The sequence below is a fragment of the Monopterus albus genome, unplaced genomic scaffold, assembly GCF_001952655.1.
Source record: "Monopterus albus unplaced genomic scaffold, M_albus_1.0 scaffold19.1, whole genome shotgun sequence".
Lineage (NCBI taxonomy): Eukaryota > Metazoa > Chordata > Actinopteri > Synbranchiformes > Synbranchidae > Monopterus > Monopterus albus.
Genome location: NW_018127899.1, coordinates 658910 through 679321, shown reverse-complemented (window position 1 = coordinate 679321; position 20412 = coordinate 658910). Strand labels below are relative to the sequence as shown.

Here is a 20412-nt window from a genome sequence, read left to right as displayed (position 1 = left end):
ATTGAACAGTCAGGGCCACAATGCACATCAGTCACCCTGCACTGCCTGATACGCTGTGAGGGGAATACCCAGAAAACTTCATGTCATCAAAAAAAAAAATGCCTTGAGAATGAGCACTCAACTGGTCAAAAGGTCACAAATGCAACAGGGCCCTTTTTTTTTGAAAAGAACAAGATAAGAATGCTAAATGGAAAGGGAGTTGTGTTTCTTCTCTGATAATGGTTGTTTGTGCAATAACAGCGTCTGCCAGGCTCATCTGTGAAAATGTTTTCTCTCTTCAGATTGATCGCAGCAGAGATGGGGAGAATCCACTCGATCCAGCCAAAATGTGGTCCTCCTGTAGAACCTCTTCTCTGGACCAAAATGTTCCACTTTCTCACACTGGTGCAGGGCAAAATCAACAGCAGCTCCACTGAGCAACAGTGTACAGAAAGGTAAAAAAAATCCTGAGAGAATGCTCTCACACAACCGTTAACTGAGCACATTTGCTTTCTGAACACAACAGGTGTGTTAATATTTACAACCAAAACCTCTCACAGTTCGACATGGAGGTTAAAAAAGGTGGTTGCTAACACGTGGCTAAATGAGACTACAGAGTCTACTCACTCACCCGCCTTTACAGCCTTATTATTTTTAAACTCGCACACTTGCAAACTATTCTAACTAAATGACAGCCATGATCCCCAGCTAGATCAGGTCATGCTAAGAGGAAAGGATTTTGTATAAGAGCAAAGTGTCCTGAATCAAACTACAAGCTGGAAGCTGTGGTGGTGACGCTGAAGTCATGGGACCGTGGTGTAGTTGTTTCATAGGCTAACAGTAAAATGTAAAATGTCATCCCTTTGACACTCTATAGTAACTGAAGGAGGGTTTAGTGAATCAGGCAAAATGTTCTCTCAGGTGTTTAAGTCATATAGATAAGCAGCAGCACATTAACTGATGCCATTTTCAAACCTGCCCACAGTGCTCCTCTCCACCCATAGACTGTGGTTTATGAATGGTCAGTGCTTGAGTCATGCTGGTACATTCACCTCTCTCACCCTGTGGATTGAGGCGTCCACTGTGAACCGTCATTGGTCAGAGGGGTGAGGTGGGGGAGTGGCTTTTGTGGCAGTGACATTGCATTATCTCTGACAGGGGTCATGGGGTGAGCGGTGAGAGGGGGTTTGCAGACACTACAGAGAAACAGTTGACCATGCGCTTCCTGCAGGGCTCTCTCTTATCAGCCAAACATTCAGTCTTGTTTATGTCTGCAGTGAAAAGGTCAGAGGTCCATGCAAACTGAAGCCGGAAGGCTCTGAGTCGCTGTTCACCCGCTAGAGTTTTGTCTTTGAGTTTCAGCAAGTAGGCAATACAGTTAGTACTGGTGTGAGTCATCCTTAAAAGACAGGGACTGTGGAGGAGAGGGTCTTTTATGATAAGAGGCAGTTAATGCTTCCTGGATTCAGAATTCAAGTCCTACAGAGAACTAAGAGAATGTCAGGGACAAACTTTGTCATCAGGAAGACAAGAAACAGGCAACTATTCTTGTAGTCAGTACAGTAAATATTTTTAGGTTCATCTGGTATTTCATTATAAATCCATTGTGAAGCACTCCATTACTAAGCTCGGTCTGAATCTACAATTTAATTCTGTATTTTTGCTGCTGTGACCCAGGAGAAAAAGCAATAATTATTGTGTTAGTAGCTGGCTCATATAATACTGTATCAATTTGACCAAACCTTTTGAATGTGAGTTTTTATTTCATCACCACATTTCATCCTCAGTTAACATTTAAAAAAGTAATAACCAGTTACTTGGGATTCACTTTCAAAGATCTCAAGAGATTACAAAGTTTTATTTTATGAATCAGCGTCTATTTTTAAATCAAACTTTGATTTTACACACAGCTTTCAGAACTGCGTTTGAGTATCACATTCTGTTATAAAACCCTTAATTTGCACATATGCATCCACAGGAGCAGACTGCACCACCTTTAGTGGCCCAATAGATGGTGCTATATTGTGTGGCATTTGTGTGACCAAGCATCTTGACTCAGTCCACTACTGCTCAAACACAGACACACAGAGCAGCTCAAAATGATCTGGGAAAAAGAATCAATAATTAGGATGCTGACGATAATAAAGAGCGCTGGAAAAGTCTGATAGAGTGATCAGAGGAACGCTACAGCAAAACTGATGAGATTTAAAGACATGAGATTCTCAGGTTGATTTGTGGTTAAAATCAATTTCTGTGACGAGTACGTCTGTTTGCATATTCACTTGTCTTGAGTGTTCAACTGCATGTGTAACGTGACACACACACACACACACACAAGCAGAGAAATACAAAGAATGACACAAAAAGCAAAAGGGAGGCATCGGAGAAACTTTTGTACTTGAGAATGTATGAGTGCTGTTATGAATGTGATCTTCTGAGGAAATGGTAAAAGAAAGGCAGAGGGAGCAGGAAGAGGCTGCACCTGCAGAGGTCTTCAGCTCTCAAGCCACCCGCTGTGCAAAGAGAGAGATAGAGAGAGAGAAAAAGAGAGGGGGAGTGAAAGAAGCTGCAGCAGCTGCAAGGTTCAGAGAGAGAGAGAGAGAGCACAGTAGAAGTCAGAAAAGGGAGAGAAAAGAGAGAAAAGCGGAGAGCAAGAGAGCAACCTCCTCTTCTCCCAAAGGCCCCCTGCTACGGCTCCCCTTCGCATTCCCACGAATCACATAAAACTGCAAAAAGGACCAGAAAAAAAAAATCAGCAGTGCTCGGCTTGTGTTTGAAATCATATGTAAATAAGGCACATTGATAATGAAGCGCCAGAAGAGGAAATTCCACTAATTACCTTACAGAGACATGACAGGGAGCAGGAGGCGAATGTACTTGACGTAGTGTTCTTCATGAAAAGGGCAGAAAAGAGAGGAAAAGATCTGATGGCAAGACGACAGGTTTCCATTTAAAGTCAATGGAAGTCTTTCATTTAGCTTTTGACTCTGTGTAATCGTGGGTTTTTATGATAAAGTCAGTTTGTTAAGTTCAAGGAATGGATGGGTTGAAAAGGAATCAGGGTGATTCAGCATTCAACTGTGTGTTTTTAAATTCATGTTAGAGAGGAGATAGATAAATTATGCGTGTCAGAGGTGGCTGATTTTAAATAACATAACTGATACTGTAGGCAAATAGATGTGAATCTCACACTCCGACAACTATATTCTAGGCTTATACTGCAGTTTGAGATAAAAACGTACAGTACTGACACATTTCAGGTGACAATAGAAGTGAAATAACTTTGAATCTTTATCATAAAGCTGAGAAACTAAAGCAGGATACAGTGTTTTTAAAAAATATGTTTTGTATTTGCTTTTAGGTACATAATTGAGTTGAGTTAAGTTCTCAGCAGGCTTTTAATTTAGTCAGTCGTTCTTCAGTCTGTTTGTCTTCACTAGGAAAGAAGACAGAGTGAACAGAGGATGATAATGTACAAACGTGACATTATGTTGTTGAGGATGTGTAGGAGGAGTTGTATAAGGCAGCCGAGACTCTGTGTCATGACTGTAAACAAGGCTCTGCTCCTCTGCTTTTATTATGTGTTCCTAACAGGCCTCGCTAAATTATGTCTACAAGTGTATATAGTACTGGAGCATCTGTTTGTTCCCCTTTGAATAAATAGGTAGTGTTTAAGTTACACTGTTTAAAATACCATCGTCTTGTGGCCTGATGACTCAAAAGGAAACATGAAAATTAATTAGGAGACGGATGCTTAGGCGGCATTTCTTCCAGGTGCGTTTTGAACTGGCGTCCAAGGACGTTACTACCTGCTTTGATAGACCGTGTAATCAACAGAATGAAAACAAGGCAGTAACCTCTCAGTGAGGCTTGCCAGTCTGCTCCAGTTTACAAACATGTTGTTCCTAGAAGTGTGGAGTTCATGAAAAGTTGAACGGTAATCTTTCAGCACACTTTCTTACTCGCTCCACAAACTGTCCCATAAAAGTCTTGTGTTCCCTTCTTCTATACAGCTTATTTTTTTCTGGCCTCTGCTCTACACACGTTCTCTGTGTGTAGAGGAAATGTTTTTCAAATCCAGAAATATTTTTATATCAGTTCGTATCCCGTGAAAAATTGGAAGAAGTCTGTATTTTCTTTCTTTCCAGTGCGGAGCAAACATTTACAGTGGACAGCAAGACACTAACACTGCTGAAATCCAGACAAATCACATTCTTGTAGGGTGAACAGTTGTTAAATGCAGGTGAGTCATTATGTATAAGGGAAAATTCTGGGTCAGACTGAGCCTTTTAAAAGAACATATGAAAATGCAGGTAGCAAAACAATTGTACCACTTTACAATAAAGTGTTTGAAATAACAGGAAAGGCATTTTAGTTATTAAGCTTGTTTTTTCTTCGTCTCAAGTCTAAGTGGCGTGTTATTATCGTAATGTTATCTTGAGGATCCCGTACTTTTCCTGAGGGCTTCCATTCTGTGGTGCTTTGTACTTTCACCCTACTACATTTCAAACTAATAAACTGTGCTACACACACACACACACACACCTATCAAGTAACAGTCTATATATACCTATCTAGTAACGATTGCAACAAAAAGAAGTGAAGTATCCTGATAGTGTATTGGATATTTTCTGAATAATGACGACACCTGTCGTATGAGTTTAACTCTGAAATACTGAATGAGATGAAGGCGAATGTTTCCTTGTCCCACTTAACAGTAGACTGACTCGGTTTTTCTGAAAGTGGTGTATTTGTCAGCTTCAGTAATTCAAACTAAAAGCTGCAGCTCTTGTCTGTTTGCAGCATTTGGTATAAAGGATTGCACACTGGTTAAGTTTATAATCATGAATGTGATGTTTTCATTTTATTGACAATACCTTAAGTGGCTCTTGGGTGTTGAACTTGCTAATTCTTCCAGTTGCCTTTTACAACTGCGAATCAAAGGCACCCCTCTATCATGAAACATTCCTCCAAGTGTTGGAGTGGCAACCCTGTCTTTTCTGTGGTTTTACCTTTTACAGTCCCGTTGCTCTACGAGAGGTGCCCAGCTTCGAAACTTTATCAGCGGAAATGGAGTCGTTGAAGAAGCACCTCTCACGGATTGACTCGCCGGTTGTCCTCTGCCACAACGACCTTCTGACAAAAAACATCATCTACAATCACAAAGAGGGTGAGCAACATCACTGACCCTGGAAAACATGATGGATACGATACAGAAATAAGTTGCTTCGAGATAAAACCCACCTGAATACTGTCTTATGATAAGCTCTTTAGTTGTAACTTTGTAACATCCTCAGTCTGATATTGAAGGTAATGTAAAAATAGATTAATGTGTTTTTTCATCAGTCATGTTGTCCTGGTAACTGCTGCTGCTTTCCCTCTCCTCCTCCATCAGGAATGGTGAAATTCATTGACTACGAGTACGCTGATTACAACTACCAAGCCTTCGATATTGGCAATCACTTCAATGAATTTGCTGGTAGGTTTGTGTTGTGATGAAAAGAAGTTCAATTTGCTTCCAAATCTTTTTCCTACCCGGAACACATAGGACTGCCTAATGAGGAATATTGAGAGCAGTGTATGTGTGTGTATATAGTGTGTGATATGCTGAAATGCGCTGTTTCTTGGACTATAATATCATCATTCCATCTTTCTGCCATTATGTACCATGTGCTGAATTTCTACACTGACAATAGTTCCACTAACATGCATGTGTGTATATTTTGTTTTCAAGGTGTGAATGATGTTAACTACAGCCTCTACCCGGGCCAGGAGCTGCAGAGGGACTGGCTGCTGGCCTATCTGGAGAGTTACAAGCACAGCACAGGGCGCGAGGTCGCTGTTACAGAGGCAGAAGTTACACAGCTCTACATTCAAGTCTGCAAATTCTCACTAGTAAGTGTCTGCTCCCAGCGACTTTGGTGAGATGTTGAAATATGTCATTATGTAGTGCCTCAACACTTTGGAAAGACTTTGGAAAGTGACAAATCTTTCAACAGTTATTTCCTTTTTATAAGTTTTGCTTTTTGAAGGACTCAAATATCTCAGTATTATGAGATTAGTGTGCGCATTTGAACAGTATCCATATGTGTGTAGCTCTCTGAAATGACAGGGCAGCAACAGCTCGCAGTCACATTTTAACAATTTACTTTTCCAGCACTCAGAAAAAAACTTGCCGAAGAAAACCAAACCCAGTCCACAGCTGACCCACCACTGTTCAAAGTTTGATGGACTCCATCTGAGTTGATTAGAAACTGCTGCAGGGAAAAATGAAAGACAGCAGCCAAAATTATTTTTCTTATGACCACAATTTTCATTCTTTGGTGGCTCAAGTGATGCTGGGCTATCGGTCTAAAAGTACTTTCATAGCTCGACACAATATGCAGAATTGTCTGACCAATTTTTGGGTGGTGTGAGTGTCTCTTGAAATAGCCCATAAGTGATGAGGAAGCATATTACTTTTTAAAATAACTTGTGCCTCAGCCAAAAAAAACGGAGGGTGGGGGTATGGCCTGGAATGGAGTGAGAGAAGTGATAACATCATGTTGATTGAAATCAGATTTTCTGTGACAAACCAAGGAGGAGTTTTGACTCTAGGGAAGTGGGAGAAATTGATCATGGATGCTTACAAGCCAAGTTTCCAGCTCGACTCATTTTGACAAGCCATGTGTCAAAATGAGGGATACTGAGACGGTTAATTGAGAAAATCACAGGGTCTATCTATTTTTCATCATTTCAGGGAACTGAGCTGAACATTTAAAAAGATATTCTCAGACAGTGGCACTTTGCCAGTAGTATGTTGTGTTTATGTATAGTTATTCACTTAACTTAATGCATTTCATTACTTACCCTTTGTCACATGTAGTGGCACAGATGCAAAAGAAACAAAATATCCAATGCATTTCTTATTACCTTCTCTTGTAACATTGTCATGAGTAATTCTAATATCATAATGTGAAGTATTGTATTTTAATTACCTGAAAATAATTCTGATAATCCACTATTAGTTTATGTATTTTTTTACTGTATATTCCATTTTTAAAATTGGATTAAATGCCATTTTTTTAACGGGATCATTGCTTGGAATAATCATACTACATTATATTCATACTGTAGTTAAGTCTCAGTAGTTGATAATACAGATGAATAGCGAGCACTCAGGAACCAAGGAAACCACTGGAGGAAGCTGTGTGGCTTTGCTCTGTGGCATTGACAAAGCCTGGACAGATGCCAGAGCTCTGCGGTGTGAAGCTGCCTCTTTCGAATCTTAATCCCTGGCAAAGTGTGCCAAGACACACCGGGGTCTTTCTGACTCATCCTCTCCTCTGCAGAGATCCCCCGTGATGTCGAGGCTGCAGCCTCGGGCTCTGTGATGTCACATTCCCCGCGCTACTCTCATGTCTGTTTTTCTCAATGGCTCCCTGTCACTGACGGCCTCTGCTTAGTGTTGGACTAATGCTTTATTAATGGAGAGCAGTTATTAATCATAATGGAAATGTACTCAATCGCTCTCTCTTCATCTAAAGTCAGAGATTAGAAATGAAAATCTGCCAGTAATGGAAAAAAGCCAAGAGAAAACCGCACAGTATTTCATTCCACCCTTTATTTGATTATCAAATAAAAATGTGATTATATCACTGGGCCACAGAACAGAGGCCTGTCTGGATCTCGTTAGGATGCTATTAGTGGTCCTACCATGAAGATTTACAATAAGGGTGGAGAACAAGAGAAAATTATGGAGGCATGGAAGTCCACCAACCCTAAGTGAGCAAAGCCATTAAAGAGGGAGCCACTCGATGCAGAGGTCTGTCATTTTGACTGAGCAACGTGCAGCAGCACAACGTGACAGTGCCGGTCCCTGTAGTGTGTGTACCATGCAGCAACTGTGATAATTTAAAAAGTTTGCAACATAAATTTTTGTAAGTCTGCAAATACCACAAACTCTATCCAGAATTTTATAAAAATATATTCCAGTCTCATAGGAGTATTGTAGACTGTCTGCCTTAGTTAGATCATAAAGGTGTATTTGTGTAGGAGTCACATGATCCTGGCGACGCTCCTTTCAAGACAACATCTGGCATTGTACTAAGCATGCAAGTACATCACAGTACTTAGTGTTACTGCAGTAAACCACACACCTAATACAGATATATTAGCTATACAGTTTTAGGTAATTTTCTGCAAATCAGAGTATTTTCTATCTGCAAATACTTCTCTAAGGTGTATCACTGTGTGTGTTTTCATTCTGAGTTTTCTCCCTTGCTTGTTTTCTCTCGCTTCCACTTTTTATATATGAACATGTAATTTGAATGCACCAAATGTTAAGTGTGCTTTAGTTTTTATGCTCTGTGGTGCTTTAATTCAATTCTCAAAATAATTTCTGCTTCAACCGCATTTGTGTGCAACAGTGACGATGATAAAAGCAGACATGATGTTCACTGTTGGAATATTCCAGGCAGGTTTTCATTTTTTAAATATTTTTGTTTAGCAAAAAGAGAATGAAAGCCAGTGACTGCTTGAAAGGCCAGAAAAGTTAAGAAAAAAAATCATTTGAAAACTAGTCAAACTGGCTAAACTACAAGTTTGGTGGGTTAATGTTTTTTTTTTAATCATCTCCCTCAGGCATCCAACTTCTTCTGGGGTCTTTGGGCCATCCTGCAGTCACACTACTCCTCTATTGACTTTGACTTCCAAAGGTTCGTACTTCTGACAAAGGCATAAACATTGTTCTAGTTTCCTGAAGCACTGGGATTGTGATATTTTGCACATCTAATGTTGCACAGACAGATGAGTTACAAGTTGTCAGACCTCCTGACATTGAGCACCACCTTCAAATTAACATCACCAACAGCTGTTTAATGTAGAAACACGTGAAACCACCAAGAAAATTAAGACTTCAGTACAATTTCATGGGACCCTGTTATTTTAGTTCTTAACATCATCATATGTCACATCAAATAATCACACATGAAAAAATGTGTCCTGCCCATTGATTTTAACCCCTCGGTGTTTTATTGCAATGAACCAACCGGAGATTCATTAGATTTGCCTGACAAAGAATTTGTTGGCAAAGACATTGCAATAAAGGACAGTGAACTTGATCCCAGAGTGTGAAAATACTTCATTTTTTCCCCCACCAGTGCTTCAAGTAGTTGTTTCCAGAATCTGGCCTAAAACAGGCCAGACAAGCACACGTCTGTTCTTGTTTGAAACACAGACAGAATTTTATGCATCAAATCTTCTGCTTTACTTTACTCTTACACCACAAATCATCTAAGGCTCAGCTTTCACACAGACTTTGTAAAGAAATAAAAACTTTTATTTTTGAATGTGTGATGATCCACATAGGGACTAGTTATCTTTACACAACCCCATGAGACATTACTCATTACCAGCAACCAGACGATGAAGTTCATGGGAGCAAAATATTTCACTCCACCCCCACTTTTTTCCTTTCCCCTTCTTTTTGTGCCCCACACCCGCCACAGTTGTGATCATGATCGTAATCACTACTGACGTACGGCACCCTCCCCTCTGTGTGGCTTTCTCTGCCCGCTTGCTAGATCAGCGACAGGGCCCCCTCCTCATTTCGATTTGGACCTCGGAGGAAATGTGATCCAGAGGGGTGCCGAGGCACAGAGGCACTATTGTTCCCGTGCCGTCGATACTCCCTTACATATACATCTCTCATCCCTGGCTAGGCCACATGCCCCTGCTAGACGTCTGTTCCTCTAATCCACTGGCTGAGGTTGTCCTAAAGTGCATGGTGAGGGTCAGGTTACCTTTCTTTAACCGGAGGGTAAAACTGAAATGATTTCAGAAAGCAAAAATAACAATGGGGAACCAGGTCGAATGTTTGGAGGTGTCAATAACCTATAACTTCCAATACAGACACACACATACATTTTCTAGTTTTCTCTGCCAACTCTACTTCATCATTCATGTTCTAAAAAGACTATGTGTCTGGCATTTATCAAGTTTGTTCTCAATTTAAATACATGGACAGTGAGCACATACCATATCATTATAGCACATAGCTTTAACAGACTGGCTTTGTCACTTGTCTAAATGGCATAAACAGTATTTACTTTAAATTTAATAGCAAAGAAGTAAGCAGTGTTAGTTTGACTTTGGTAGAGAGATTGGGGTGGATAAATGCCAGGGCTGTTTCCAAAGCTTTGGATGTATGAAATATGGACGGTGAAATGAAGCCACCACGACGTAGTGATAGCACTATAGGTCATAAATCCTTCCCCCTCCATGTTAGTGGATGGGATGTGAGTCAAATTCAAAACTAAAAGTACAAGTGAACTTTCCTCAACAAGTTTTGTTGAGGAAAGTGATAATAAGTGAAACCCTGTGCACGTGAGTGTATGTGTGTGTTTCCTCCCACTGTCATCTCCCTGAGCCAAATCTCTGTTGACTTCCCAACGAGTGACAGGCATCGCCCAGGTCTAGTGCGTTAACCAGGGCCAGATGTAGTTGTGACAATAGGGAGCCACAAGGGGAACGAAAACCCGCCCTCGCACTACCGTCCCTATTTCCTTATATGATTTTATTCACGTGTTGCGAGGCAGCGGTTAAGATTTGTGGACATGTTGGCAAGGCGAGCCATTATTTGACAAAGACATCATTATGAGGAAATGAACGAGGAGGAGGCCCACTGTTTGAAATAACCTGACTGGCATAATTGAGGGAATTGTGCACAAAAGCACATTGTGAAAGAGAATACCTGCTTTGGAAGGAGGTCATTTTCCCCTATTTCTGCTAAATAGAAAAATGTCTCAGTTTCATCTCTGATGATCATGATAAACGTTAAGCACACCAGTTTTGGTGTCGTGCTCAATAAACATAGGGATGAATGGGATTATTTGTTAAGACTGCTGCTATTTTAAATGGTTATACTCAAACGTAATTGTGCTTATGAAGGGTGTGGGTGTAGATTTTCAGCTTGCAGATTAAAAAAAACATTCATAATAACATGTTTGCAGTATTTTTCACTTTATTTTATTCTTAATGCTATAAATAGACTTTTAGAGAAATGTTGCCTTCTTAAGAATAAAAGCAGTCATCTGACTGATGTACAGTATATATTTTACTGAACAGGCCAGGTGTGCAGTTTTAGGGGCCTATGTATTTTTAACCTCACTAGAAAAAGTGCACGTTTTCTCTCGCTCCTCCTTATAGTATCTGTCACAAATAATTCAATTTATTTTTATTTGTATAGCACCAAATCACAACAAGACTCGTCTCAGGACACTTTACAATGTAAGGTCTAGACCTTACTATTATCATTATTATTACAGAGGGGAAACCCAACAAATCCCCCCTGAGCAGCACTTGGTGACAATGGTTCAGACAAATGGCTCCATTTAATAGTAGAAAACTCCGACAGATCCCGGCTCTTGGTGGGCGGCCTTCTGCCTTGACTGGTTGGGGTGAGTGGATAGAGGAGAGAGAGAAGAAAACATAGACTACATCTCACAATTAAAATCTTTGCTTGCAGGCTCAAATCAGGAAAACACTGACTGGAAACCAGGCCATCTCTAGGAAATCTAAAATCTCTGTTCCTTGTCTAAATCGTTTAACTTTGGGTGCTAGGTTTATATTCTTGACATGATATTGACAGAAGCACTCAGTGGAGCCCTCCCCCCCCTTCCCCACTGACACCAAAGTAGTACAGACACATAAACCCGATCACTTTGAACCTTCATCGACTTTCTCACAAAATTAACATTAAGAACAAACAGCTGATATGACCCGTGTTTGACATTTTAACTGGCAAAAGCCACAGCCTAGAGTAAAATGAGAAAGTGTTTTGTACACAGCTCTTTGCTAATAAGAAAAGTGGAGATATGGTAAAAGATCTGACAGTGGATTTGTTCCTGCGGAGCTTTGCAAATCTATCACACAGTCGGTTGCACTGATGTGACACCAGACACTCATTCACATCTGTAGCAGATGTTCCCAGAGTGGAAGTCAGTTGTCATAAAAAAAGAGCCATGGTGCAACGCTACCAGGCTCATGTGGTCAAAACACAGAGTAAAGATCGGCATTTGATTACATTTATTTCGGCCAATACTGATCCATGAAAAACACAGGACTGGCTGGACACCAGTCTGACTAATTAACTCCAAATATCTCAAACCACAGTAAGAAAAGTGAAAATTGTGTGCTGGCTCTGCCAAGGTCAAATCAAGATTTCTAAACTGTTGTATTTTATTCTAATTTTTTGACTGTTTTCCAGTGGCAGAGGTTGGACGTGTACTGTACCACCAGTCTCTGTCAGTTGCAGGTCTGTATTCTATAAGTGAAGCAAAGAAGCAATTGTTAAGAAAAATGTCAAAGAGCAGACAACAGAAGGCAGACTGACACAATAATTAGAGAGCAGTTTTACCCAGAGATACAGGTGGGGAGCAGAGTGATGGAATACACGTAACTAAAAGGAATGTGTCTGAATTATGTTTTTGTCTCACCGAGCAATAAGAGAGAGAAAACTGATTCGGCATTGAGGATTGCAGTGAAAGCACTGATTAAAGGACCAACTCCTCTCTGTGCCTCCATTTTCTGTGCTTTTGAAACTTCACTTAATTGCAAAGGGTATAGTACTGTATAATGGCCAAGGGCAACAGCGTACTCAGACATCAGATTTACTGAAGCGTTTGATAATATGGTTTGAACAAATACAAAACCACTTTTTTCACTGTTAAGTTCTGAAATGCGCTGAGGCTTTGGCACAGCTTTCAGACTTGGTCCTTATTGAATAGAGAGTTGATGCTATATTGTTATGCAACTTTTGCAAACAAAAGATTAGTGCCCACCTTGAGCTATATGCAGGACCTGCAGTGTGTGACCTGTGGTGCACTCGGGAAAAACACCTTGTTGTCCTATCCATTAACTGTCAGCTGATGAGTCTACATCTTTAAGATTAGTTTATAGCATCGTGCTTTACGTTCCTTACAGTATATGACGCACCCAGACAGTGAGATACAGACGTATTGTAGTGTGTGACCCATTTCATGTGCCATAAAGGACACAAGTATGCTCTAGCTCAGAGAATATTGAATACTGTGAGGCAAGATTGTAGGATATGTCATCCATGTAAAATACTATATATATTAAGGCATATTTAATATAAATATGAATATGAACATGTTTGACATTGTTTTTCATATTTGTAATGGAGACACCTGTGAGTATGCATTTCAAAGAAGCTTTCCCCCACTTTTACACACTTAGGAGCTGGTGCCTGTAGGCTGTTGTGCACATGTGGAGAGGAAGTGTAGAAGAAAGTCTAAGTTTACAGCGACTGAACTTTAATCTGGTTGAAGAAATCAACAAACATACAGTATTTTGGAATGGTGGTCAGGTAGTCTTCTGCCAGTCAAATAATCTTTTATTTTGTTCAGTAACCGAAGGACGGTCTGACCTGAAAGCCTGTAAAAGTCCCTCATGTTTTCCTCTGGCAAGTGATGCAAATTACAAGGCCCTCCCCCCTCCTCAGACATGTTCTTAACTCAGAGATCTCAGTTGACTAACAACTGCCACGTTGACAGCAGGGCCGCACATATTACACCTGTTTTCTCCTGAGATTAAACTTCAGCCATGCTTCCCTCCCATCACAGCGGTGGTGAATCGGGCACTGAGGGTGTTTTTGTATAAATTTCCATTCTCTCCTCCCTGATTTTTGCATCCTTGAATGGGAACACCTTAAAATACATACAGTACGAGACCAAACACACAAATTCCTGCAGTGCCGCTTTTCCTCTGTTTCTTCAATGTAAAACCTCACTGTGACTGCTTAGTAAATACGAACATATGCGATTCCACTGTTTGCTACCAAAGAATGAGCCTTAGAAAATATGCCACTTTTAGTGAGTAACAGCGTTTAAAAGCAGTTTGTCGTGTTGCTTGTGGTTCTGCAGGAGCTTTGTCATCACTGATAATGTCATTATCACTGGGGTCATCTCAGCTAGGGGTCGAGTCTTCTAGGAATGCTCTGCTGGTCGTTCACTAGACAGAGAGGGTCAGATAAAAGAGGCGTCATGTTGCATTGTAGGAACAGTAGGATCCAGAATCTTTGTGATTTGTCCCAGACTAGGTGCAACAGGCCAGGGTATCTTAGCCTCTGCTGTTTTGATTTTTGACAGGTCTTTTTTTAAAACTTTAATCAGTGTAAAACACTGATGAAGATGATGATGTTTTCAGACATGACAGACCTGAATGTATGCAGGCAAATTTAAAATTCAGTTTTAGAAGACTATTTTTGTCTCACTTTTTAAATACTCAGTTTACTGTCGCACGATAAATGTGTGATGCCAAATAATGAGAAGCACCCTTCAAGTCTGATGACTGTTGACTTTTGACCCAGATGAATTTCTTGCCTCCATCTACCAATTCATCCTTTCTCTATACTGGACCTGCTTTCAGGTCCCAGGTGGTGGAGGTTGATCCAGCACACACTGGAGAAAAGATACTGTACATCACATTTCAGTGAAAGTGCTTCTCTTAAGCTTAAATTCCATTTCTTTTGCCCACACCTGGTGAAGTTAAGTGGTGATTCAGTTAATACTTTACAGGGGTGAATCTCTCGTGTCCTGTAGACCTGCAGACTGAAAGAGCAGACGTTTTAAAAACATAAACACGGTATACATGATGGTGAAATTACAGACCATGTGATAGACTTTAGTTCAGTGCAAAGCATTTTGACTGCCTTAAGCTTAAATGTGCCCTGTACAAAAGAAGTCACACAGACTGAAAATTATATTTAAAAATAGATTTTCATATTTGTTTATTTGTTTTGGAAAGACAAGGAAAGTCAGACGGGAGCATCAGAGCATGTGCAGCTAATGTCCCATGTTACATTTGAAGCCAGTACACTTGAAATAGTGCATTCTGTTACAGTAGCTGTGTTTGTGGATGTATATACATTTTACAGTATTTACTAAGAATACTTGTTTTCTTTTTCTATGCTCTCCTCTCAGATACGCCATGGCACGACTCACCTTCTACTTTGAGAAGAAGGAGGAATATTTTGGCTTGCCAGTGAGTGAGAGAGAGGCTAGAGGAGCAGCATTGTCTGGAATGAGATGTAGTGTTACCACTTTGTGAGTTCAAGGAGAGTTTTCATTGACGTGACCCGTGTCCTTCTTTGTCACATCGCACAATAGGGGAACTGAAGACACAGTGTAGACTTGTAAAGACTAAGCCTCATCATAAAATGTATTGGAGGGTTATTTTCAGGCTGTGTACCACAGTTCTGATGAAAGTTTTTATATCAGCATATGTACCAAGTAGTGCGTCATTTTAAATCTAAGGACTTGTCAGGCTGCTTTGTAAGTACCTTATCGGATGATCACCAGTCATAAGGCCAATCACAAATTTTAAATTGAGTGTACATTTACAGTATGTGCATAAACAATATCTGAACAGAATTTAGTTAATGAGCCAATACATACATTCACTTGGCAGGTTATTAAGTACACCAAGCTTACCTAATAAACTGACAGTGGTGTATAAATCATGGCACAAACTGGTCCTTATTTTAGTAGGTAGGTTGTGAGGCTGCTGGAAATCACCAGTTTGTCCAAATTACAAAATGATTTCGAGCTCCAGATACGTTCCCAGGTGGTCCAGATGCGTTCCCAGGTGGTCCAGATGCGTTCCCAGGTGCTCCAAATGCGTTCCCAGGTGCTACAAATGCGTTCCCAGGTGCTACAAATACGTTCCTAGTATCTTTTCTGACTGTGACTTACTGAAGGTGCTCTTACTACACTTCTGTTGGATTTCACATTACAGAACCATTTCACGGTGTAATAGCAGGTTAAACACTGCTGCAGCTTATAGAAGTAGTAAGAGGTAACTTTTATTTACAGGTGCTATTTAATACAGTATACTTCATAATAAGTGTAATGTAATTTGCATTACATGTGAAGCAGTGGTGACACTATACTACACATCTTTGTCTCACACTTGAGTGTGTCTTGCAAGTCATTAACCAAATGTTTTCTGAATGGGTAAAATTCTCATCAGTGTATAATGTAATAGACATTGTAAAGTACTTTGTAGTTTGAAAGGTGCTATTATTATGTACTGTATAATGTAATATATACTGTCTTACTGTTCTAAGAAGAGGGACCACTGCACTGTAAAACATGCAGAAATTTAGTAGAATCAAAAATTCTCTGACATAGAGAAAGAATAAAAATATTAAGAGACAGAAATTAGCAGTGCAGTTAAAAGGTTCCACATGTGTAACTTTTTACTCTGTGATCTAAGGCAACGAGATGTAAGATTAAAAGCCGTCCTTATTTCTGTTTGCAGGTGAAGTGATCAAAGTTGCTAGCGTCCTTTCTCATGTGGTGACTACTCCTGCCTTTAATCAGACAGTGTGCCTATTTTCACATGAGGCAGAGCTGCAGGGGACACTAGCACAGGTGAAGCACTAATGACATAACACTGTCACACATACAGGTGTGTGAAACATAACCCTGTCTGTGAATTATCTTTATACCCAACTAATTAGATTTGTAAAACCACTTGGATTATGTTCACTGGCAATGGGTTTGTTTTAGTGTACACGTAGGACAGCATGACATTATACTACAGTGAGTGTGTTGGGAGAATGGCAGAATTAAAAAACTGAATAATTGGGCGTGCAAAATTATTCAGCCCCTTTACTTTCAGTGCAGCAAACTCTCTCCAGAAGTTCAGTGAGGATCTCTGAATGATCCAATGTTGACCTAAATGACTAATGATGATAAATAGAATCCACCTGTGTGTAATCAAGTCTCCGTATAAATGCACCTGCACTGTGATAGTCTCAGAGGTCTGTTTAAAGCGCAGAGAGCATCATGAAGAACAAGGAACACACCAGGCAGGTCCGAGATACTGTTGTGGAGAAGTTTAAAGCCGGATTTGGATACAAAAAGATTTCCCAAGCTTTAAACATCCCAAGGAGCACTGTGCAAGCGATAATATTGAAATGGAAGGAGTATCAGACCACTGCAAATCTACCAAGACCTGGCCGTCCCTCTAAACTTTCAGCTCATACAAGGAGAAGACTGATCAGAGATGCAGCCAAGAGGCCCATGATCACTCTGGATGAACTGCAGAGATCTACAGCTGAGGTGGGAGACTCTGTCCATAGGACAACAATCAGTCGTATACTGCACAAATCTGGCCTTTATGGAAGAGTGGCAAGAAGAAAGCCATTTCTTAAAGATATCCATAAAAAGTGTCGTTTAAAGTTTGCCACAAGCCACCTGGGAGACGCACCAAACATGTGGAAGAAGGTGCTCTGGTCAGATGAAACCAAAATCGAACTTTTTGGCAACAATGCAAAACGTTATGTTTGGCGTAAAAGCAACACAGCTCATCACCCTGAACACACCATCCCCATTGTCAAACATGGTGGTGGCAGCATCATGTTTTGGGCCTGCTTTTCTTCAGCAGGGACCGGGAAGATGGTTAAAATTGATGGGAAGATGGATGGAGCCAAATACAGGACCATTCTGGAAGGAAACCTGATGGAGTCTGCAAAAGACCTGAGACTGGGACGGAGATTTGTCTTCCAACAAGACAATGATCCAAAACATAAAGCAAAATCTACAATGGAATGGTTCACAAATAAACATATCCAGGTGTTAGAATGGCCAAGTCAAAGTCCAGACCTGAATCCAATCGAGAATCTGTGGAAAGAACTGACAACTGCTGTTCACAAACGCTCTCCATCCAACCTCACTGAGCTCGAGCTGTTTTGCAAGGAGGCATGGGCAAAAATTTCAGTCTCTCGATGTGCAAAACTGATAGAGACATACCCCAAGTGACTTACAGCTGTAATCGCAGCAAAAGGTGGCGCTACAACGTATTAACTTAAGGGGGTTGAATAATTTTGCACGCCCAATTTTTCAGTTTTTTTATTTGTTAAAAAAGTTTGAAATATCCAATAAATTTCGTTCCACTTCATGATTGTGTCCCACTTGTTGTTGATTCTTCACAAAAAATTACAGTTTTATATCTTTATGTTTGAAGCCTGAAATGTGGCAAAAGGTCGCAAAGTTCAAGGGGGCCGAATACTTTCGCAAGGCACTGTATGTGTACAAATATATAAATTACGTGAATTTGATGAATCTGAAATGAAAAACTAAAATCTAAAATATTTTTAACAATAAACAATACCAAATAATATTATTCAAGTTTTATGTAGCATTCAATACGTTTTATGTAACACTCAAACAATTTAAATTGCTGTGCAAAACAATGCAAAACAGTGCAAAAACAGCAATAGAACTTCCAAACAATCTGTAAACAACATAGCCTAGGTAGCGCCTCATATTCAATTGGATGTCGTGTTTTCAGGTGGTGTATCAAACCTGTTGTCGAAAAGTTCTTTCCTCTTGATATTTTCGCAGAACAAATGTTGCATATTGCAACTTTGGTGTCCTCACCTGAAACTTCAAAATGCTTCCATACCGCTGACATGCTTTGTCGTTGATGGGAAGACGCGTGATATAACAGCTCCAGTGTGAGTGAAACCTAACCTGTGCTGCGAGAGGATGGGCGGGGTGGGACATTTTCGGCGTGTTTTTTTTATTCCGGCCCGAAATAAAAATGGCCTTTTCAGGCGAAAATTTTTGGTGGCCGAAAGTTCGGTGCACCTCTAACCACAATATTTATGAGACCTTGACCAAATGTTTTGAGTTGCCTAAACACAACCATGAAGCCTTAATAAGTTTTTAGTGATGGGGAGTGGACACTGTGGGGAGAACACCTGAAAAACTTTGAGAGTAAATCTGATCTTGAAAGTTCATTCTAATCACAAACAGCACGTTTACTTTCCTTAAAATGACAAACTACTGCTTGTATTGGCATTCGGTGTTACGGTACATGATTCCTAGAGAAACCGGGCTGTGTCACAACAGTAGAAAGGGTTAACAGGTTAAAAATTAGGCTGGCAGGGAAACTCAAAAGGAGGAAGCGAATAGCTCCATTGAGATGAAAACATTAAATATGTCAGATGAATTCCCAATACGCTGAAATCATATTTTCTCTCTTCTTTCATGGAATTGAGAGATGTTCAAGTGTAAAACTTGAACATTGCTTAATTTGAAATCATGCACAGTAGTTTTAACGCAAAGCTATTCACATAGTTTTGAACTGTTAACAAAAGTTGGTGTGCAGTCAATGAAACAAACATAGACTGTACAAAATGGGTACAACATGTTCAGAAATGTCACAGTCCCTTTCTCTGCATATCTGTGCCTAGTGTCTTTATCCGTGAGAGAAGCACAAAAGGGAATGTGATTGTAAAATCAGTACAAAGGATTACAGCGGGTCAGATGAGGGAAGGACCGGCAACAATGCCGTGCTTTACCTCCTCATGGTCACACACAGTTCCACTCATCAAGGCTGCAGTCGTGTCTTTGAGTCAAACAATCCAGCTGCCTTCGAAGTGGCATTTTTCTTTAAACATATCATATTTAATTAGCGGACTAATGCGCTTAAAAAGACCCAAGGACTTTTCCTCAAAAAGGAAAAAATTGGCCTTTTGTCCATTGCCCATTTTACTGAAAAAGCGTTCTAGATTTTTTTCTTTCATTTCTAATTGCATTAAAAAGAATATGGCCCTTTATGCAGTGTTTCAAAGACATAGACAACACAGATACAGCTAAAGCAACTTCTTTCAAAGGGACTTTTTTGTATGATTTTCTCTGATTCAGGTATTGTACTAAGCTTTTTAGTTATTGTTGAAGGCCTCCCAAGGCTGCTGACCCTCGGAATTCTAATAAGCCCCCTCCCAATGTACAATTGTTATAAATTTTCATTAGCAAAAAACTATCTGACAATGTAGTCAAGGAAAGGTTTTACAATACACTAGCTAATGAACACGGTATACTTTGATTTATTAGTTTTATCAGTGTATATGTATTGGAAAAGCCTTTTTGTTGTATGCTTTAAAGTGATCCATTGAAAATCCTATTTAAATCTCATGCTGTGTATGTGCATATTCAGTTTTTAAGTTTCCGAAGGCAAATGATGGAATTGTGTGTTCATTTCGATTCATTTGCAGCTACCAAATTCTTAGTCATTATTCTGTTATTCTGTATGAACCATCGTTGTTTGACAGAGATATTTAGCAATAGGATTCATCCCCAGGGGAAGAATCTCACTGGCCTACTGACTTATATATACACAATATATATATGCTATATAAAATTCCCCACTCACCCCCCACTTGGGGCCATCTTGTATTCCTTCCTTCAAGCTCGGGTCCTCTACCAGAGGCCTGGGAGCTTGAGGGTCCTGCGCAGTATCTTAGCTGTTCCTAGCACTGCACTCTTCTGGACAGAGATCTCAGATGTTGTTCCTGGGATCAGTGGCTCCACACTCTCCCAGTTTGGGGGTCACAGCCCCCAATGTTCCTATTACCAC

At 40.2% G+C, this 20412-nt stretch overlaps 1 protein-coding gene across 6 annotated transcripts in view; it reads left to right on the top strand.

The window, feature by feature from the left end:
- The window catches only part of LOC109956369 (ethanolamine kinase 1), a 56015-nt gene that overhangs the window by 20346 nt on the left and 15257 nt on the right, over positions 1–20412 (top strand). For 2 of the 6 annotated variants that reach the window (XR_002274394.1, XR_002274393.1), the window contains exons 5-12: positions 282–434; positions 5001–5149; positions 5375–5458; positions 5714–5874; positions 8602–8675; positions 14964–15086; positions 15607–15690; positions 16303–16415. Coding sequence is in view for 4 of the 6 variants with exons in the window: in XM_020593401.1 (XP_020449057.1) it covers positions 282–434; positions 5001–5149; positions 5375–5458; positions 5714–5874; positions 8602–8675; positions 14964–15086; positions 15607–15841 (979 nt within the window). In the remaining 2 variants the exon portion in view is untranslated. The other 4 variants (XM_020593401.1, XM_020593399.1, XM_020593400.1 and 1 more) reach the window with 3 other exon arrangements.